Source organism: Agelaius tricolor, unplaced genomic scaffold (assembly GCF_023055355.1).
Source record: "Agelaius tricolor isolate 1412-34295 unplaced genomic scaffold, bAgeTri1.0.p SCAF_124, whole genome shotgun sequence".
NCBI lineage: Eukaryota > Metazoa > Chordata > Aves > Passeriformes > Icteridae > Agelaius > Agelaius tricolor.
The window spans coordinates 119,248-140,867 of record NW_027269384.1 but is presented as its reverse complement, the minus strand read 5'-3'; the positions used below and the strand labels follow the sequence as shown (position 1 = coordinate 140,867).

Here is a 21,620-nt window from a genome sequence, read left to right as displayed (position 1 = left end):
ATTTTTTTGAAATTATTGGTGATTTTTTTGATGATTTTTTAATGATTTTTGGGGGATTTTTTGATGATTTTTGGGGAATTTTTCAGGGAATTTTTGAGGGTTTTTTGGCGATTTTTGGATGATTTTTGAATGTTTTGGGGGGATTTTTCTGCGATTTTTGGGGGATTTTTCTGAGGGGGTTTGGGTTTTTTTCTGAGGGGATTTGGGGTTTTTTCTGAGGGGGTTCAGGGGTTTTTTCTGAGGGGGTTTGGGGTTTTTTTCTGAGGGGGTTTGGGGGGGTTTTGGAGGGGTTTTTGGGGTTTTTTTTGAGGGGGTTTGGGGGTTTTTTGAGGGGATTTTGGAGGGGGTTTTGTGAGGGGTTTGGGGTTTTTTTGAGGGGGTTTGGGGGTTTTTTGGGTTTTTTTTGAGGGGATTTTGGGGGATTTTTGAGGGGTTTTTGAAGGGGATTTGGGGTTTTTTGTGAGGGGATTTGGGGTTTTTTTTGAGGGATTTTTTGAGGGGATTTGGGGTTTTTTCTGAGGGTTTTTTTTTTGAGGGGGTTTGGGGTTTTTTCTGAGGGGTTTTTTTGAGGGGGTTTGGGGGTTTTTGTGAGGGGTTTTTTGAGGGGTTTTTGTGAGGGGATTTGGGGTTTTTTCTGAGGGGGTTTGGGGATTTTGAGGGGGGTTTGAGGGGTTTAGGGGGTTTTCTGAGGGGATTTGGGGGTTTTGGGGGTTTTTTTGAGGGGATTTTGGGGTTTTTTGAGGGGATTTGGGTTTTTTTTGAGGGTTTTTTTTGAGGGGTTTGGGGGTTTTTTTGAGGGGGTTTTGTGAGGGGATTTGGGGTTTGTTTGAGGGGGTTTGGGGGGGGTTTTTGGGTTTTTTCTGAGGGGGTTTTGGGGGTTTTGGAGGGGTTTTTGAGGGGGTTTTGGGGCTTTTCTGAGGGGGTTTTTGTGAGGGGATTTGCGGTTTTTTTGAGGGGTTTGGGGGGTTTTGAGGGGGTTTTTGTGAGGGGGTGAGGGGTTTTTTCTGAGGGGGTTTGGGGGTTTTTTTGAGGGTTTTTTTCTGAGGGGGTTTGGGGGGTTTTTTGAGGGGATTTGAGGGGATTTGTGTTTTTTACTGAGGGGATTTTGGGGGTTTTGGAGGGGTTTTTGAGGGGATTTGGCTTTTTTTCTGAGGGGGTTTGGGGGGTTTTTGAGGGGGTTTGGGGGGGTTTTAGGGGTTTTGAGGGGGTTTGGGGGTTTTTTCTGAGGGGGTTTGGGGGTTTTTCTGAGGGGTTTTTTGAGGGGTTTGGGGGTTTTTTTATGGGGTTTTGGCGATTTTTTGAGGATATTTGCGGGATTTTTTTTTAATTATTGGTGATTTTTTTTGATGATTTTTTAATGATTTTTGGGGGATTTTTTGATGATTTTTGGGGAATTTTTCAGGGAATTTTTGAGGGTTTTTTGGCGATTTTTGGATGATTTTTTTCTGATTTTTCGGGCATTTTTCAGCGATTTTTGGGGGATTTTTGGGGATTTTTTTGGGATTTTTCAAATTTTTTGAGGGGGTTTTTTGGGGATTTTTTTGTGGATTTTTGGAGATTTTTGAATGTTTTGGGGGGATTTTTCTGGGATTTTTGGGGGATTTTTCTGAGGGGGTTTGGGAGGGGTTTTTGTGAGGGGGTTTGGGTTTTTTTGGGGGGGAATTTTTGAGGGGTTTTTGTGAGGGGATTTGGGGATTTTGAGAGTTTTTTGAGGGGTTTTTGAGGGGATTTGGGGATTTTTCTGAGGGGGTTTGGGGGTTTTTTTGAGGGGTTTTTGTGAGGGGGTTTGGGGTTTTTTTCTGAGGGGGTTTTGGGGTTTTTTTGAGGGTTTTTTTTGGGGATTTTTTAATTTTTTTTTTTTGAGGGGATTTTTTTCCAGATTTTTAGGTGATTTTTCGGGGATTTTTTTCAGATTTTTAGGCATTTTTTGGGGAATTTTTGGGGGATTTTTTTGAGGATTTTTTGGCGATTTTTCTGGGATTTTTTGGGGGATTTTTTTCAGGGACTTTTTGGGGACTTTTTGGGAATTTTTGATGGGTTTTTTTTTTATTTCTTGATGATTTTTTGGGGATTTTTCAGGGAATTATTTGGAATTTTGGGGGATTTTTTGATGATTTTTTGGTGATTTTTTTGGGGATCTTTTGGGGATTTTTAGAATTATTTTTTGGGGATTTTTCTGGGAATTTTTTAGGGATTTTTCTGCAATTTTTCTTGATTTTATTGCAATTTTTTCTGCGATTTTTCCCCCAATTTTCCCCCCAATTTTTCCCCAATTTTTCCCCCAATTTTCCCCATTTTTTCCTGACTTTTCTGGAACTTTCCAGCCCTGAAGAAGCCGGTGGGGAAGACGAAAGAGGAGCTGGCCCTGGAGAAGAAACGGGAGCTGGAGAAGCGGCTGCAGGACGTCAGCGGGCAGCTCAACTCGGCCAAAAAACCCCCAAAAAAGGGTTGGAAAAGCAGAATTTGGGGAATTTTGGGGAATTTTGGGAGTTTGGGGAACTTTGGGTGGGGTAAGGAAAAGAATTTTGGGAAAAAACCCCGGAAAAAAAGCTCAAAAACTGAATTTTTTGGCTCAAAAATGGAATTTTTTGGCTCAAAAAAGGTCCAAAAATTGGAATTTTTTGGGAATAATTTCACCAAAAAATGGCTCCAAAAGGGTCCAGAATTCCAGGGAATTTTGGGAATTTTTGGGATTGGGAATTTGGGGAATTTTGGGAAAAAAACCCCAAAAAAAGCTCAAAAATGGAATTTTTTGGCTCAAAAAAGGTCCAAAAATTGGAATTTTTTGGGATTAATTTCACCAAAAAAACCCCAAAAAGGGTCCAGAATTCCAGGGAATTTTGGGAATTTTGGGATTGGGAATTTTGGGTCAGGTGGGTCCCTGAATTCTGGGAAAAAAACCCAAAATTTGGGTCCAAAATTTGGAATTTTTGGGGAATTTTTGCAGAATTTTTTGGGAATTTTTTGAGGAATGTTTGGAGGAATAAAAAGTTGAATTTCTGGGGGATTTTTTCCCATTTTTTCCCCTTTTTTCCCCATTTCCAGCCAACGAGAAGCCGGAATCGGCAGCGGCAATGGGGGAAATTCTGGGATTGGGAATTTTGGGGATTTTGGGATTTGAATTGGGAATTTTGGGATGTGTTGGGCAGCTGAAATCTGCCCCAAAAAAAGATCCAAAATTTGGAATTTTTGGGGAATTTTTGAGGAATTTTTGGGGAATTTTTGAGGAGTTTTTGGGGAATCTTTGGAGGAATTTTTGGGGAATTTTTGAGGAATTTTTGGGGGAATTTTGGGATGTTTGGCAGCTGAAATCCACCCCCAAAAAAGGTCCAAAATTTGGATTTTTTGAGCAATAATTCCTCAAAAAAAAAAAAAGGAAAATTGGGATTTTTGGGGGAATTTTTGGGGGAATTTTTGAGGAATTTTTGGGGATTTTTTGGGGGAATTTTTCTGGAATTTTTGGGGGAATTTTTGAGGAATTTTTGGGGGAATTTTGGGATGTTTGGCAGCTGAAATCCACCCCAAAAAAAGATCCAAAATTGGGAATTTTTGGGGAATTTTTGCAGAATTTTTGCAGAATTTTTTTGGAATTTTTGGGGGAATTTTGGGATTGGGAATTTTGGGTCAGGTGGGTCCCTGAATTCTGGGAAAAAAACCCAAAATTTGGGTCCAAAATTTGGAATTTTGGGGGGAATAATACCTCAAAAAAACCGGAAATTTGGGATTTTTGGGGGAATTTTTGGGGCAATTTTGGGATTTTTGGGTTGGGATTTTGTATGTATTGGGAGCTGAATTTGGCCAAAAAATGGCTCCAAAATTTGGATTTTTTGGGGCAATAATTCCTCAAAAAAAAACCCTGAAATTTGGGATTTTTTGGGGATTTTTTTTGGAATTTTTGAGGAATTTTCTGGGGCATAAAAAGTTGAATTTCTGGGGGATTTTTTCCCATTTTTTCCCCTTTTTTCCCCATTCCAGCCAACGAGAAGCCGGAATCAGCAGCGGCAATGGGGGAAATTCTGGGATTGGGAATTTTGGGGATTTTGGGATTTTGGGGTTGGGAATTTTGGGTCTGGTGAGTCCCTGAATTCTGGGAAAAAAACCCAAAATTTGGAATTTTTGAGGAATAATTCCTCAAAAAAACCCTGAAATTTGGGAATTTTTGAGGAGTTTTTGGGGGATTTTTGAGGAGTTTTTGGGGGAGTTTTTGGGGAATTTTTGAGGCATTTTTTAGGGAAATTTTGAGGAATTTTTAGGGGAATTTTGAGGAATCTTTGGGGGAATTTTGGGGGGATTTTTGAGGAATTTTTTGGGGATTTTTGAGGAATTTTTGGGGAATTTTTGAGGAATTTTTGGGGGAATTTTCGAGGAGTTTTTGGGGGAGTTTTTGGGGGATTTTTGAGGAATTTGGGGGGGAATTTTTGAGGAATTTTTGGGGGATTTTTGAGGAATTTTTTAAGGAATTTTTGGGGCATTTTTGGAGGAATTTTGGGATGTGTTGGGCAGCTGAAATCCACCCAAAAAAGATCCAAAATTTGGAATTTTTTGGGGAAATAATTCCTCAAAAAAACCTGGAATTTTGGCATTTTTTGAGGAATTTTTGGGGGAATTTTGGGATTTTGGGGTTGGAATTTTGGGAATTCTGGGAATTTGGGGGAGTTTTGGATGGATCGGGTGGGTGATTTTGGCCAAAAAATTGCTCCAAAATTTGGATTTTTTGAGCAATAATTCCTCCAAAAAACCCTGAAAATTGGGATTTTGGGGGGAATTTTTGGGGGAATTTTTGAGGACTTTTTGGGAATTTTTTGAGGAATTTTTTGGGGAATAAAAAGTTGAATTTTTGGGGGATTTTTTTCCCAATTTTTCCCCTCTTTTCCCCATTTCCAGCCAACGAGAAGCCGGAATCAGCAGCGGCAATGGGGGAAATTCTGGGATTGGGAATTTTGGGGTTGGGAATTTTGGGATGTGTTGGGAGCTGAATTTGGCCAAAAAACGGCTCCAAAATTTGGATTTTTTTTGGAAAAATTCCTCAAAAACCCTGGAAAATTGGGATTTTTTTGGGAATTTTTGGGGAATTTTTGAGGAAGTTTTTGGGAATTTTTGGGGAATTTTGGGGGAATTTTTGAGGAGTTTTTGGGGGAGTTTTTGGGGAATTTTTGAGGCATTTTTTAGGGAAATTTTGAGGAATTTTTGGGGGAATTTTGAGGAATCTTTGGGGGATTTTTGAGGATTTTTGGGGGAATTTTTGAGGAAGTTTTAGGGAAATTTTGAGGAATTTTGGGGGGAATTTTGAGGAATCTTTGTGGGAATTTTTGGGGGATTTTGAGGAATTTTTCGAGGAGTTTTTGGGGGAATTTTTGAGGGATTTTTGAGGAAATTTTGGGGAATTTTTGGGATGTGTTGGGAGCTGAATTTGGCCAAAAAATGGCTCCAAAATTTGGATTTTTTGAGCAATAATTCCTCCAAAAAACCTGGAAATTTGGGAATTTTTTGGGGATTTTTTGGGGAATTTTTGAGGAAGTTTTTGAGGAATTTTTGGGGGAATTTTGAGGAATCTTTGTGGGAATTTTTGGGGGATTTTTGAGGAATTTTTCGAGGAGTTTTTGGGGGAATTTTTGAGGGATTTTTGAGGAAATTTTGGGGGAATTTTGGGATGTGTTTGGAGCTGAATTTGGCCCAAAAATGGCTCCAAAATTTGGATTTTTGGGGCAATAATTCCTCAAAAAAACCCCTGAAAATTGGGATTTTTTTGGGAATTTTTGGGGGAATTTTTGAGGAAGTTTTAGGGAAATTTTGAGGAATTTTGGGGGGAATTTTGAGGAATCTTTGTGGGAATTTTTGGGGGATTTTTGAGGAATTTTTTGGGAATCTTTGGGGAAATTTTTGAGGAATTTTTGAGGAAATTTTGGAGGAATTTTGGGATGTTTTGGGAGCTGAATTTGGCCAAAAAATGGCTCCAAAATTTGGATTTTTTGAGCAATAATTCCTCCAAAAAACCTGGAAATTTGGGAATTTTTTGGGGAATTTTTGAGGAAGTTTTAGGGAAATTTTGAGGAATTTTGGGGGGAATTTTGAGGAATCTTTGTGGGAATTTTTGGGGGATTTTTGAGGAATTTTTCGAGGAGTTTTTGGGGGAATTTTTGAGGGATTTTTGAGGAAATTTTGGGGAATTTTTGGGATGTGTTTGGAGCTGAATTTGGCCCAAAAATGGCTCCAAAATTTGGATTTTTTGGGGAAAAATTCCTCAAAAAAAACCCTGAAAATTGGGAATTTTTGAGGAATTTTTTCCCAATTTTTTTGGTAATTTTTGGGGGAATTTTCTGGGGAATAAAAAGTTGAATTTTTGGGGGATTTTTTCCCATTTTTTCCCCTTTTTTCCCCAATTTCAGCCAACGAGAAGCCGGAATCGGCAGCGGCGGCCGCCTCGCGCCTCAGCGCCTCCAGCTCCAGCTCAGATTCCAGCTCCTCCTCCTCCTCCTCCTCCTCCTCGGACACCAGCGACTCCGATTCCGCCTGAATTCCCAAAAAAAACCCGGAAAAAACCCAAATTCCCAGGAGGAAAAGCAAAACAATACAAAAAAACTGAAGAATTCCTGGAAAAAACCGAAAAAAAAAGGGGGAAAATGGTAAAATTTGGGGGGAAAAATGTAAAAATTTGGGGGGAAAATGTCAAAAATTTGGGGGGAAAATGTCAAAAATTTGGGGGGAATTGGGATTTTTTTTGGGGGGGAAAGGGTGGGAATGGAGGATTTGGAGGGGGAATTCATGGAAAAAATTCCCAGAAAAAATTCCTGGAAAAAAAATGAAAATTTCTTGGAGAAAATGGAAAAATTGGGGGGAAAAAATGGGAATTTTTGGGCAAAAAATGGGAGGTTTTGGGAAAAAAAATGGGAATTTTTGGGAAAAAATGGGAATTTGTTTGGGGTAAAGGGAGAGGTTGAAGTGGAATTCCTGGAAAAAATTCCCAGAAAAAATTCCTGGAAAAAATTTTGGAAAAAGGTGAAAATTTGGGGGAAGAAATGGGGAAAAATGGGATTTTTTTTGAGAAAAATGGGAATTTTTGGGGTGAAAAATGGGAATTTTTGGGGGGTAAAGGGAGGGGTTGAAGTGGAATTCCTGGAAAAAATTCCCAGAAAAAATTCCTGGAAAAAATCTGAAAATTTCTTGGAAAAAGGTGAAAATTTGGGGGAAAAATGTAAAAAATTTGGGGGAAATTGGGATTTTTTTTGGGGGGGGAAAGGGTGGGGATGGAGGATTTGGAGGGGGAATTGATGGAAAAAATTCCTGGAAAAAATTCCTGGAAAAAATGGAGAGTTCCTGGAAAAAAATGTAAAAATTTGGGGGAAAAATTGGGAAAAAGGGGAGGATGGGGGGAATTTTTGGGTTAAAAATGGGAATTTTTTGGGGGTAAAGGGAGGGGTTGAAGGGGAATTCCTGGAAAAAAATCCCAGAAAAAAATGCTGAAAAAAAAGGAAAAATTAAGGGGAAAATGGCAAAAATTTGGGGGAAAATGGCAAAATTTGGGGGGAAAATGTTAAAAATTTGGGAAAAAAATGGGATTTTTTGGGAGGGGAAAAAGGGAGGGAATGGAGGAGTTGGAGGGGGAATTCCTGGAAAAAATTCCTGGAAAAAATTTTGGAAAAAGGTGAAAATTTGGGGGAAAAATTGGGAAAAAATGGGAATTTTTGGGAGAAAAATGGATTTTTTTGGAGAAAAATGGGAATTTTTTGGAGAAAAATGGGAATTTTAGGAGGGTAAAGGGAAGGGTTGAGGTGGAATTCCTGAAAAAATTCCCAGAAAAAATTCCTGGAAAAAAACTGAAAATTTCCTGGAAAAATTTGGGGGAAAAAAAATGGGAAAAAATGGGAATTTTGGGGGAAAAAAATGGGAATTTTTGGGGGGTAAAGGGAGGGGTTGAGGTGGAATTCCTGGAAAAAATTCCCAGAAAAAAATCCTGGAAAAAAACTGAAAATTTCCTGGGAAAAGGTGAAAATTTGGGGGAAAAAATGGGAATTTTTGGGAAAAAATGGGAATTTTTTGGGAGGGGAAAAAGGGAGGGAATGGAGGATTTGGAGGGGGAATTCCTGGAAAAAATTCCTGGAAAAAAAATGTAAAATTTGGGGGAAAAATTGGGAAAAAATGGGAATTTTTGGAGAAAAATGGGATTTTTTTGAGAAAAATGGGAATTTTTAGGGGTAAAGGGAGGGGTTGAGGTGGAATTCCTGGAAAAAAATTCCAGAAAAAATGCTGGAAAAAACCAAAAAATTCCTGGAAAAATTTGGGGAAAAAATTGGGAAAATTGAGATTTTTGGGGAGAAAAATGGGAATTTTTAGGGGAGAAAAATGGGATTTTTTAGGGAAAAAGGGAAGGATTGAGGTGGAATTTCTAGAAAAAAATCCTGGAAAAAAATTCCATAATTTGGAAAAATTGAATTTTGAGTTGGGGATTTTTGAGGAAAAAAAGAGGAAAAATCCTAAAAAAATTCCTTAAAAATTCCTTAGAAATTACTTTAAAAATTGGCAAAAATTTGTAAAAATTATCTTTTAAAAATTCCTAAAAAATCCTTAAAATTCCCTAAAAAATCTTTAAAAATTTCCTCCAAAATTCCTTAAAAAAATCCTTAAAAGTTTCTTTAAAAAATCCTAAAAATTTCTTTTAAAATTCCTTTAAAATCTTCAATTTAAAGTAAAAAAATAGGAAAAAAGGCAGAAAAAATTCTAAAATTTGGGGCAAAAAATTTGAATTTTTCCCCTAAATTTTTCCCTTTTTTCCTTTAAAAATTGATTTCTTTTTTAATCCTAAAAATTAAAATTATTTCCCCTTTTTCCCCCTAAAAATTTGAAATTTTTTTCCCATAAAAATTGAGTTTTTTCCCATTTTTTCTCCTAAAAATTCAATTTTTCTCCCCCTAAAAATTTAAAATTTTTTTCATAAAAATTGAATTTTTTTTCCCTAAAACTTGAATTTTTCCCCATTTTTTCCTCCCTAAAAATTGAATTTTTCCCCATTTTTTCCCCTAAAAAATTAAATTTTTTTCCCTTTTTTCCCCTAAAAATTTGAATTGTTTTCCCCTAAAAACTGAATTTTTTTTTCCTTTTTCTCCCCTAAAAATATGAATTTTTTTCCATAAAAATTGAATTTTTCCCCATTTTTTCTCCTAAAAATATGAATTTTTTTCCCCTAAAGATTTAATTTCTTTTCCATAAAAATTCAATTTTTCCCCCCCTAAAAATTTTATTTTTTTTCCATAAAAATTCAATTTTTCCCCTACATTTTTTCCCCTAAAAATTAAAAATTTTCCCCATTTTTTCTCCTAAAAATTCGAATTTTTTCCCCCTAAAAATTTGATTTTTTTCCCCTAAAAATTGGAATTTTTTCCCTTTTCCCCCCTTTTTTCCAGAGAAAATCCAAATTATTTTCATATCTGGAAAAATTCCACCATCTCCAGGAATTAAAAAATTAAAATGAAATTAAAAATTAAAATTAAATAAAAAATTAAAATAAAATAAAAAATTAAAATAAAATTAAAATAAAATAAAATAAAAAAGGGGTCGGGGGGGAATTTTTTTATGTTAAAATTTTTAATTTTATTTTAATTTTTTCTTTGTTTTTCCTGATTTTTTTTGGGTTTTTTGGGGTTTTTTGGGATTTTTTTTTTGCTTTTTTTGGGCTTTTTTTGGGATTTTTTTTTTTGCTTTTTGGGGGTTTTTTTGGGACTTTTTTTTGCTTTTTTGGGGTTTTTTTTTTGTTTTTTTGGGGTTTTTTTGGGATTTTTTTTTGCTTTTTTTTTGGGTTTTTTTGGGTTTTTTTTTTGCTTTTTTTGGGTTTTTTTCCCAATTTTTCCCATTTTTTCCTTCTCCTCTCTCCCATTCCCTCGTGGCCCTTTTAGGATTTCGTGGTTTGGGATTTTTTGGGTTTTTTGGTTTTTTTTTTTTCCTAGAAAAAAGAAGAAAAAAATTTTAAAAAAATCCAAAAAAAGTGGAAAAAAAAAGAGAAAAAAAAAATCCTTTGGAATTCTTGGATGGTGTAAATAAAGAAAATATTATTCCAGTCTGGAGTGTGCTTTTTGGGGGAAAATGGGATTTTTGGGGGGGTTTTGGGGAAAAAATTTGGATTTTTGGGGGGCTTTTTTTGGGGAAAAATTTGGATTTTTGGGGGGAAATTTTGGATTTTTTGGGGAAAAAAATTTGGATTTTTGGGGGGAAAAATTTGGGTTTTTGGGGGAAAATTGGGATTTTTGGGGTGGGGGGGTTGGGGAAAATTTTGGATTTTTGGGGGTTTTTTTGGGGGAAAAATTTGGATTTTTTGGGGGAAAAATTTTGGATTTTTGGGGGGGAAAAATTTTGGATTTTTGGGGGGAAAAATTGGATTTTTGGGGGGGGGTTTGGGAGAAAAATTTGGATTTTTGGGGTTTTTTTCAGGGGGATAAATTTGGATTGTTTGGGTTTTTTTGGGGGGAAAAATTTTGATTTTTGCGGGGAAAAATTTGATTTTTAGGGGAAAAATTTGGATTATTTGGGGTTCTTTTGGGGGAAAAAGTGGATTTGGGGAGGGGGAGTTTTGGGGAAAAATTTGGATTTTTTTGGGGAAAATTTGAATTTTAGGGGGAAAAATTTGGGTTTTTGGGGGGAAAAATTTGGATTTTGGTCGTTTTTTGGGGGGAGGAAATTTGGATTATTTGGGGGTATTTTGGGGGAAAATTTTGAATTTTTTGGTGGGAAGATTTGGATTTTCAGGGGTTTATGGGGAAAAAATTTGGATTTTTGGGGGGAAAAAATTTGGATTTTAGATGGGAAAATTGGGATTTTTAGGGGGAAATTTGGATTTTTTGGAGAAAAATTGGTATTTTTGGGGGGAAAAATTTGGATTTTTTAGGGTTTTTTTGGGGGGGGAAAATTTGGATTTTTGGGGGGGGAAATTTGGATTTTTGGTGCTTTTTTGGGGGAGGAAATTTGGATTATTTGGGTTTTTGGGGGAAAAGTTTGGATTTTTTGGGGGGGAAATTTGGATTTTTGGGGGAAAAAATTGGGATTTTTTGGGGAAAAACTTGGATTTTTGGGGGGGGTTGAGGGAAAAATTGGATTTTTGGGGGGTTTTTTAGGGGAAAATTTGGATTTTGGGGGGGGAAATTTGGATTTTTAAAGGGGGTTTGGGGAAAATTTGGATTTTTGGGGGGAAATATTTGGATATTTTGGGGGATTTTTTGGGGTAAAAATCTGGATTTTTGGTTGTTTTGGGATTTGGGATTTTTGGGCATTTTTTTCGAAATTTTGGGAGCTTTTCTGGGATTTTTTGGGGGAAGATTTTTTGTGAATATTTGGGGATATGGGGGGTTTTAGTTTGGATTTTTTGGGGATTTTCTGGGGGATTTGGGGGTTTTATTTTGGATTTTTTTGAATTTTGGGAGATTTTTTTGGCAATTTGGGGTGGAATTTTTGGGAATTTTGAGAGATTTTGTGGTTGGGATATTTGAGGATTTTTTTGGGAGATCGTTTTTTTAAAAGGGATTTTTCAGAAACTTTTGGGGTTTTTTGATTTGATTGTTTTATTATTTTTAGGGGGAGTTGGGAATTTTCTGGGATTTTTCTGGGAATTTTGGGATTTTGGGATTTTGGGGATGTGGGAAAATTTTGGAGTTTTTTAATTAATTTTTGGAATTTTTCTGTGATTTTAGGCGTAGTTTTAAATTTTTTGGAGGATTTTTAAGGATTTTGGGAGGGATTTTTTTACTTTTCAGGAATTCCCTGGGATTTTTGGGGGAGATTTTGCTGGAGTTGTTTTGGGGTTTTTCTTTTGCGGTTTCTGGGTCTGGGATTTTGGGGAAATTTTTAAAATTTATTTTATTTTTCTTTCTTTTTGGGGAGGATTCTGGGGAATTTTTGTGGGGTTTTTTTGGGGGGATTTTTCTGGGATTTTTTGGGGATTTTGGAGATTTTGAGATTTATGATTTTTGGGGGATTTTTTATGGGATTTTTTGAGATATCCGGAGGGAATTTTTTGATTATTGGAGCGATTTTCGGAGATTTTCTTTCAGATTTTCGGGCAATTTTGCGTGTTTGGGATTTGGGATTTTTGGAGGGCTGAAATGGGGGATTTTTCTGTGACTTTTTTTGGGAATTCCCTCGGATTTTTTCTTGAATTCCGTCAATTCGGGCATTTTTGGGATCATCCCCACAGCAAAACCCCCCGTCCCCAAACCCTGAAACAAACAGGGCAAAAACCAACCAATCACAGGGGGCGCTGTACAAGCACCAGCCAATCAGATCGCGCGACGCGGATGACTCAGCAGTTGCTGGGCAGATCCTCAGCTCCTGGCGCTGCCCCTCGGAGCCGAGCGGGAAATTTGGGGAGGAGGAGGAGGAGTAAGAGGAAGAGGAGGAGGAGGAGGAGGAAGAGGCGGGATTAGAAAGGAGGAGGGAGGAGGAGGAACCGGGAAGGAGGAAGAGGAGGGAGAAAGGAGGAGGAGGAAGAACCGCGCGGTTCTCCCGCCCCGCCTCGAGGCGGAGGAGGAGGAGGAGGAGCAACCAGATAGAAGAGGAAGGAGAGAGGAAGAGGAGCAGCCGGAAGAAGACGACCCGAACGGGATTAATTTTAATAAATAATTTTAAAACTTTACAGAAGTATTAAATGTATAAATTAGTATTATACGAAGTGTTACTAAAATAGAATTTACGTTTACATAATTTTATTACATTTAAATAGTAGCAAATAATTTACTGGACTCCGTTGTTAATTAAATTTTGTTTCTAAAGCTGAGCGGGACAAAGGGATCAAAAGAGAAAATTCCGGCGAACCCCAAATCCGGGACCCCGCACCCAAACCCCACCTTGGACCCCCAGAATCGGGGTCAGGGTCAGGGCCAGCAGCGGCAGCAGCCGGGGGAGGCTCCGCGCTCCGTCCATGGCGCTCCGGGCACAGCGGGAAGGGTCGGTGCTGCTGCCAGGAACGCGGATCCGAACTGGGGGCACTGGGAACGGGGGAGCAGCACCCCAAAAAGCGCTCGGCCAATGGGAGAGCGGGGTGTATGGCGCGTCACCTGTTGCCGGGGAGAGCGTTCAGAACTTGAGCTCCCTAAGAAATTCCGGCCAATCAGAAAAAGGAGCGGAAATGACGCCTCAGGTGCTGGGTAGAGCCTCTGGAAATCGGGCTCCCAACGGAACCGGCCAATTACAGAGCGCAAAAATCACTGCGGCCAATGAGAGCGAGCCCCAAAAAAACCACAGCCAATGAAAGCGCGGCCAAAAACCACGCCCGACCAATCAGGGAGCGCGTCCCTCATGACCCCGCGCTGCTCCGGGCTGGTTCTCGCAGTTGGGCGCGGTCGGTTTGGGGTGGAGGTCGCCGGCCATGGGGCGAGGGGCGGCAGCCGGGGCCCTACTGGTGGCACTGGTGGTGCTGGGAGCCCCCCCGGCTGCGGGCGCGGAGCTCTCGGGTGAGCGGGGGGCGGGAGGCGCTGGGACAGGGCGGGAGAAGGGGGAAAAGGGGACGGGGGGACCCCAAAACTGAGCGGGAGGGGGCTGGGGATTGGGGGATTTTTTAAAAAGAGTGGAAAAGGGGCAAAATGGGGGAAATGGGACCCCAAAAATCCTATCGGGAGGGGATGGAGGTGGGAGGGGAGAGGATGCGGAAACGGAAATGGGGGAAGGGCGGCAAAGAGGAAGCGGCAGCGCGGGCAGGAGGGTCCCGTGGCGGCCGTGGGGCACAGGGGGTGCGGGGCGGGGATCCGGGGTGGGCCCCGGAGCTCTGGGGGTGCGGCTGGGGGGTGCTGGGGGGGCACCACTGAGCTGTGTCCGGCACTCACAGGGGTGTTCCAGGAGTTGGGAACGTCCGAGTGTTACTTCATTAACGGCACGGAGAAGGTGAGGTTGGTGCAGAGGTACATCTACAACCGGGAGCAGTACGCGATGTTCGACAGTGACGTGGGGCACTACGTGGGGTTCACCCCCGCTGGGGAGATGAATGCCAAGCGCTTGAACAGCGACCCGGCCATAATGGAGGACATACGGGCTGCGGTGGACACGTACTGCCGGCACAACTACGAGGTGTTCCGCCCGTTCAGCGTGGAGCGCCGAGGTGAGCGCGGGGCAGAGCGTGTGCCCTCGGGCCCTGCCCTGCCAGTGACCATCCCAGTCAATCCCAGTCCCCACCAGTCCCTTCCAGTGTATTCCCAGTCCCCCTCCCACTCCATTCCCAGTCCCCTTCGAGTCCATTCCCTGCCCATTCCCAGTCCATTCCCAGTCCATCTCAGTCCCTCCCAGTCGATTCCCAGTTCATTCCCAGTTCACTCTCAGATCTCCACCCACTATCACAGTACCCCCATCCCCTCCCACATCTCTCAGAGCCACCCCAGTCTATTCCCAGTCCATACCAGTTCATTCCCAGTCGCTCCTAGACCTTTCCCAGTCCATCCCAGTTCATTCCCAGCCCCTCCCAGTTCCTCCCACTCATATTCAGCCCATTCCCATTCCATTCTTCATCCCTCCCAGTTCATTCCCAGCCCCTCCCAGTCCCTCCCAGTCCATTCCAGTCCATTCCCAGTCCCTCCCAATCCATCTCAGTCCATTCCCAGTTTATCCCAATCCATCCCAGTCCACCCCAGTCCCTCCCAGTGGCCCCATCGCGTCCATTTCAGCGACGCGTAACGCTGACGCTTCTCAGCCAATCAGATCGCGTCTCTCTGGTGACTCCCCTGTTGCCAGGCAGACCCGCAGCGCCGAGAGCCCCGCGCTGGACTCGGCCTCGCAGTGCCGCGCCCTCCATTCCCAGTTCCTCCCAGTCCATCCCAGTCCCTCCAAGGCCATCTCCAACTCCTCCCCAGTCCCTCCCAGTCCATTCCCAGTTTCTCCATTCCCTCCCATTCCATCCCAGTCCCTCCCAGTCCATTCCCAGTTCACTCTCAGACCTCCACTCTCTCTTCCAGTGCCCCCCATCTCCTCCTGCCTCTCTCAGCGCCACCCAACTCCCTCCCAGGCTACACCCAGTGCCTCCCAGTCTATTCCCAGTCCATCCCAGTCCATTTCCAGTCCACTCCCATTCCCTCAAAAACCTTCCCAGTGCCTTCCAGTCCCTCCCAGTCCATTCCCAGTCCCTCCCAATCCATTCCCAGTTCCCCACAGTCGATTCCCAGTCTCACCAGTCCATTCCCAGTCCCTCCCACTCCATTCCCAGTCCCTCCCAGTCCATTCCCATTCCCTCCCAGTCCATTCCCATTCCCTCCCAGTCCATTCCCAGTCCCTCCCAGTCCATTCCAGTCCCTCCCCAGCCCAGCCCAGCCCTCCCCTCTCTCTCCCAGTGCCCCCCAGCTGATCCCAGTGTGTCCCCGCTCTCTCTCTCTCTCCCAGTGCCCCCCAGCGTGTCCATCTCGCTGGTGCCCCCCTCGAGCTCCCAGCCCGGCCCCGGCCGCCTGCTCTGCTCCGTGATGGATTTCTACCCTGCTGCCATCCAGGTGAGGTGGTTCCAGGGCCAGCAGGAGCTCTCGGAGCACGTGGTGGCCACCGACGTGGTCCCCAACGGGGACTGGACCTACCAGCTGCTGGTGCTGCTGGAAACGCCGCCCCGGCGCGGGCTCACCTACAGCTGCCAGGTGGAGCACGTCAGCCTGGAGCAGCCCCTGAGCCGGCACTGGGGTACGGGGGAGCCCCTGGGGGCGCTGGCAGAGCCACTGGGCTGTGCTGGGAGCCACTGGGAGGGAGCTGGAGAGAGCCGGGCTGGGACTGGGAGAGGCCCTGGGGGCTGGGCAAGGGCTGGGAAGGGGTTTGGGGGATGCTGGGGAGGGTGGGATGGGGTTGGGGGGGTCCTGGTGGGCACTGGGAGGGAGTTTGGGGGTGCTGGGTGTGACTGGGAGGGAGTTTGGGGGCGCTGGGTGTGACTGGGAGGGAGTTTGGGGGCGCTGGATGTGACTGGGAGGGATCGCAGTGAGCCCGGAGGCGCTGGAAGGAGATCGGCCATGGCCAAGCGGGGCTCGCCATGAGCTCGGTTGTGCTGGGCACAGACTGGGAGGGCTCTGGCTGAGTCCTGCTGGGGCTGCCCAGGGACTGCGAGAGGCTTTGGGGCTCCTGGGGCGCTGGGGGCAACTGGGAGGGGGCTGTGGGATCCTCAGAGGGACGGGAGGGGCTTTGGTGGCTCCTGGCCAGGACCAAAAGGGATCGGGGGGAGGTTTCAGGGGCTCCTGGCTGGGCTGGGGGCCACAGGGAGGGCGCTGGGAGGGGCTGGGGGTGTCCCTGAGAGGTTTTGGGGGTGCTGAGCCCTGCGGACCCCCCAGAGATGCCGCCGGACGCGGCCCGCAGCAAGATGCTGACGGGCATCGGGGGCTTCGTCTTGGGCTTCGTCTTCCTGGCGCTGGGGCTCGGCTTCTACGTGCGCAAGAAGGTCAGGGCGGGTGCCGGGGGTGGCGTCCCGGCCGTGGCGGAGCGTGCGCGCTCCCGCCGGGGCCCCCAGCCCGGTGTCACCCCCTTTTCTCTGCCCACAGAGCTCCTGAGCCGGCGGCGGCCGCAGCCCCTCCCCGTGGGCTCGGGCCCGGCCGGGACCCCCCGCTCCGTCCCCGCTCCGCTGATTTTGGGGGGGGTCCCGTGTCCCCCCCCAGCGCCGCTGGCGCTCTGCCCCCGCCCAGTGCCTGCTCCCAGTGCTCCCAATAAAGCTTCCCAGTTGGCCCCGGGGCCGTTTATTGGGGGCGATGGGGAGGGGGTTGGGGGGGGCGGTGATGGGACGGATTTGGGCAAAGGGAGGGGGAGACAGGGTGGGGGCTGGGCCCGGGGGGAGCGGGAGGAGGAGGAGGAGGAGGAGGAGGAGGAGGAGGGGGAGGAAGGAGCGGGGGACGTGAGGGAGACGAGGGGAGGCAGGCGGGGTGAGGAAGGGGGAGGAGCGATGGAACCGCGGGGGAGGAGGGGCAGGAGGAAGAGGAGCGAGAGATGAGGAAGAGGAGCCGGAACCAAAGAAGCAGCGCGGACCCTCCGGCCTTCATCCAGGCGTCAACGGGGGCAGCCAGGAAGATGCAGCGTCCCCAGCGGGGTGTGCGGCCAGCGCGGGTGACCCGGGATTGTCCAGCGCGGTTCCTTCCACGGCGGATGGAGCAGGAGCGGCGCACAGAGCTCGGCCCGCACCGGGGCAAGGCGGGATCCGCCGGCAGCGACCCCTCCTCATCCCCCTCATCCTCCCCCTCCTCATCCTCCCCGTCCTCATCCTCATCCTCCCCGTCCTCATCCTCCCCCTCCTCATCCTCCCCGTCCTCATCCTCCCCCTCCTCATCCTCCCCGTCCTCATCCTCATCCTCCCCGTCCTCATCCTCCCCCTCCTCATCCTCCCCGTCCCCCTCATCCTCCTCCTCCTCCTCCTCCTCCTCCCGCTCCCCCCGGGCCCAGCCCCCACCCTTTCTCCCCCTCCCTTTGCCCAAATCCGTCCCCATCACCGCCCCCCCCCAATCCCCTCCCCATCGCCCCCAATAAACGGCCCCGGGGCCAACTGGGAAGCTTTATTGGGAGCACTGGGAGCAGGCACTGGGCGGGGGCAGAGCGCCAGCGGCGCTGGGGGGGACACGGGACCCCCCCCAAAATCAGCGGAGCGGGGACGGAGCGGGGGGTCCCGGCCGGGCCCGAGCCCACGGGGAGGGGCTGCGGCCGCCGGCGGCTCAGGAGCTCTGTGGGCAGAGAAAAGGGGGTGACACCGGGCTGGGGGCCCCGGCGGGAGCGCGCACGCTCCGCCACGGCCGGGACGCCACCCCCGGCACCCGCCCTGACCTTCTTGCGCACGTAGAAGCCGAGCCCCAGCGCCAGGAAGACGAAGCCCAAGACGAAGCCCCCGATGCCCGTCAGCATCTTGCTGCGGGCGGCGTCCGGCGGCATCTCTGGGGGGTCCGCAGGGCTCAGCACCCCCAAAACCTCTCACGGACACCCCCAGCCCCTCCCAGCGCCCTCCCTGTGGCCCCCAGCCCAGCCAGGAGCCCCTGAAACCTCCCCCCGATCCCTTTTGGTCCTGGCCAGGAGCCACCAAAGCCCCTCCCGTCCCTCTGGGGATCCCACAGCCCCCTCCCAGTCACACCCAGCGCCCCCAAACTCCCTCCCAGTCACACCCAGCGCCCCCAAACTCCCTCCCAGTCACACCCAGCACCCCCAAACTCCCTCCCAGTCACACCCAGCACCCCCAAACTCTCTCCCAGTGCCCACCAGGACCCCCCCAACCCCATCCCACCCTCCCCAGCCTCCCCCAAACCCCTTCCCAGCCCTTGCCCAGCCCCCAGGGCCTCTCCCAGTCCCAGCCCGGCTCTCTCCAGCTCCCTCCCAGTGGCTCCCAGCACAGCCCAGTGGCTCTGCCAGCGGCCCCAGGGGCTCCCCCGTACCCCAGTGCCGGCTCAGGGGCTGCTCCAGGCTGACGTGCTCCACCTGGCAGCTGTAGGTGAGCCCGCGCCGGGGCGGCGTTTCCAGCAGCACCAGCAGCTGGTAGGTCCAGTCCCCGTTGGGGACCACGTCGGTGGCCACCACGTGCTCCGAGAGCTCCTGCTGGCCCTGGAACCACCTCACCTGGATGGCAGCAGGGTAGAAATCCATCACGGAGCAGAGCAGGCGGCCGGGGCCGGGCTGGGAGCTCGAGGGGGGCACCAGCGAGATGGACACGTTGGGGGGCACTGGGAGAGAAAGAGAGAGAGAGAGCGGGGACACACTGGGATCAGCTGGGGGGCACTGGGAGAGAGAGGGGAGGGCTGGGCTGGGCTGGGGAGGAACTGGGAATGGACTGGGATGGACTGGGAATGGACTGGGAGGGAATGGGAATGGACTGGGAGGGACTGGAGAAAGTGGGAATGGATTGGGAGGGACTGGGAATGGACTGGTAATGGACTGGGGAGGGATTGGGAGGGACTGGGAAGGTTTTTGAGGGAATGGGAGTGGACTGGAAATGGGCTGGGATGGACTGGGAATAGACCGGGAGGCACTGGGCGTAGATTGGGAGAGAGTTGGGTAGCGCTGAGAGAGGCAGGAGGAGATGGGGGGCACTGGAAGAGAGGGTGGAGGTCTGGGAGTGAACTGGGAATAGACTGGGATGGACTGGGAGGGACTGGGAGGGACTGGGATGGACTGGGAGGGACTGGGATGGACTGGGAGGGACTGGGATGGACTGGGATTTCTTGGGTTGGCACTGAGAGAGATGGGAGGGAATGGGGGGAACCGGCAGCGAGGGTGGAGGTTTGAGAGTGAACTGGGAATGAACTGGGAGGGACTGGGAATGGACTGGGAGGGAGTGGGGAGGAATTGGAGATGGCCTTGGAGGGACTGGGATGGACTGGGAGGAACTGGGAATGGAGGGCGCGGCGCTGCGAGGCCGAGTCCAGCGCGGGGCTCTCGGCGCTGCGGGTCTGCCTGGCAACAGGGGAGTCACCAGAGAGACGCGATCTGATTGGCTGAGAAGCGTCAGCGTTACGCGTCGCTGAAATGGACGCGATGGGGGCCACTGGGAGGGACTGGGGTGGACTGGAATGGATTGGGATGGACTGGGAATGAACTGGGATGGACTGGGATGGACTGGGGTGGCTCTGAGAGATGTGGGAGGGAATGGGGTTACTGGGAGAGTGGGTGGAGATCTGAGAGTGAACTGGGAATGAACTGGGAATCGACTGGGAACTGAGTTGGAGGGGCTGGGTGGGACTGAGACGGACTGGGAATGACTGGGAATGGACTGGGATGGACTGGGAATGGGCTGGGAGGGATTGGGATGAACTGGGAATGGATTGGAAGGGGTTGGGTTGGACTGAGAGGGACTGGGATGGACTGGGAGGGATTGGGAATGGGCTGGAAGGGGACTGGGAATGGAGTGGGAGGGACTGGGAATGGATTTGAAGGAGACTGGGAATGGAGTGGGAGGGACTGGGAATACACTGGAAGGGACTGGTGGGGACTGGGATTGACTGGGATGGTCACGGGCAGGGCAGGGCCCGAGGGCACACGCTCTGCCCCGCGCTCACCTCGGCGCTCCACGCTGAACGGGCGGATCACCTCGTAGTTGTGCCGGCAGTACGTGTCCACCTGAGCCCGTCTGTCCTCCAGGAATTCCGGGTCGTTGTTCCAATACCTGGCCTCGGCCTCCCCATAGGGGGTGAACCCCACGAAGTGCCCCACGTCACTGTCGAACATCAGGAACTGCTCCCGGTTGTAGATTCGCCTCTGCACGAACCTCACCTTCTCCGTGCCGTTACTGAAGTAACACTCGAACTTTACCAGGAGCTGGAACACCCCTGTGAGTGCCGGACACAGCTCAGTGGAGCCCCCCCAGCACCCCCCAGCCGCACCCCCAGAGCTCCGGGGCCCACCCCGGATCCCCGCCCCGCACCCCCTGTGCCCCACGGCCGCCACGGGACCCTCCTGCCCGCGCTGCCGCTTCCTCTTTGCCGCCCTTCCCCCATTTCCCCTTCCGCATCCTCTCCCCTCCCACCTCCATCCCCTCCCGAGAGGATTTTTGGGGTCTCATTTCCGCCATTTTGCCTCTTTTCCACTCTTTTTAAAAAATCCCCAATCCCCAGCCCCCTCCCGCTCAGTTTTGGGGTCCCCCCGTCCCCTTTTCCCCCTTCTCCCCCCCTGTCCCAGCGCCTCCCGCCCCCGCTCACCCGAGAGCTCCGCGCCCGCAGCCGGGGGGGCTCCCAGCACCACCAGTGCCACCAGTAGGGCCCCGGCTGCCGCCCCTCGCCCCATGGCCGGCGACCTCCACCCCAAACCGACCGCGCCCAACTGCGAGAGCCAGCCCGGAGCAGCGCGGGGTCATGAGGGACGCGCTCCCTGATTGGTCGGGCGTGGTGTTTGGCCGCGCTTTCATTGGTTGTGGTTTTTTTGGGGCTCGCTCTCATTGGCCGCAGTGATTTTTGCGCTCTGTAATTGGCCGGTTCCGTTGGGAGCCCGATTTCCAGAGGCTCTACCCAGCACCTGAGGCGTCATTTCCGCTCCTTTTTCTGATTGGCCGGAATTTCTTAGGGAGCTCAAGTTCTGAACGCTCTCCCCGGCAACAGGTGACGCGCCATACACCCCGCTCTCCCATTGGCTGAGCGCTTTTTGGGGTGCTGCTCCCCCGTTCCCAGTGCCCCCAGTTCGGATCCGCGTTCCTGGCAGCAGCACCGACCCTTCCCGCTGTGCCCGGAGCGCCATGGACGGAGCGCGGAGCCTCCCCCGGCTGCTGCCGCTGCTGGCCCTGACCCTGACCCCGATTCTGGGGGTCCAAGGTGGGGTTTGGGCGGCGGGGTTCCGGATTTGGGATCCCTTTGTCCCGCTCCGCTTCAGAAACAGAATTTAATTAACAACGGAGTCCAGGAAATTATTCATTACTATTTAAATGTAACAAAATTAGGTAAACGAAAATTCTATTTTAGTAACACATAGTATAATACTAATTTCTATATTTAATACTTCTGTAAAGTTTTTCAATTATTTATTAAAATTAATCCCGTTCGGGTTGTCTTCTTCCGGCTGCTCTTCTTCCTCTCTCCTTCCTCTTCTATCTGGTTCCTCCTCCTCCGCCTCCTCCGCCTCGAGGCGGGGCGGGAGAACCGCGCGGTTCTTCCTCCTCCTCCTTTCTCCCTCCTCTTCCTCTTCTTCCCGGTTCCTCCTCCTCCCTCCTCCTTTCTAATCCTTCCTCCTCCTCCTCCTCCTCC

The 21,620-nt window shown here is 48.5% G+C and overlaps 1 protein-coding gene and 2 pseudogenes across 1 annotated transcript in view; 2 read left to right on the top strand and 1 right to left on the bottom strand.

Moving 5' to 3' along the window:
* Positions 1-8,040, top strand: part of LOC139586567 (bromodomain-containing protein 2-like) — a 50,994-nt gene extending 42,954 nt beyond the window's left edge. Inside the window, 3 exon segments of the mRNA XM_071420085.1 lie at positions 2,325-2,447; positions 6,387-7,171; positions 7,643-8,040. Of these exon segments, the coding sequence (XP_071276186.1) occupies positions 2,325-2,447; positions 6,387-6,514 (251 nt within the window). The 3' untranslated portion in view covers positions 6,515-7,171; positions 7,643-8,040.
* Positions 6,533-16,647, top strand: LOC139586558 (class II histocompatibility antigen, B-L beta chain-like; annotated as a pseudogene).
* Positions 16,648-17,450: 803 nt separating this feature from the next.
* On the bottom strand, positions 17,451-21,578 carry LOC139586559 (class II histocompatibility antigen, B-L beta chain-like; annotated as a pseudogene).
* Between the last annotated feature and the right edge of the window lie 42 nt (positions 21,579-21,620).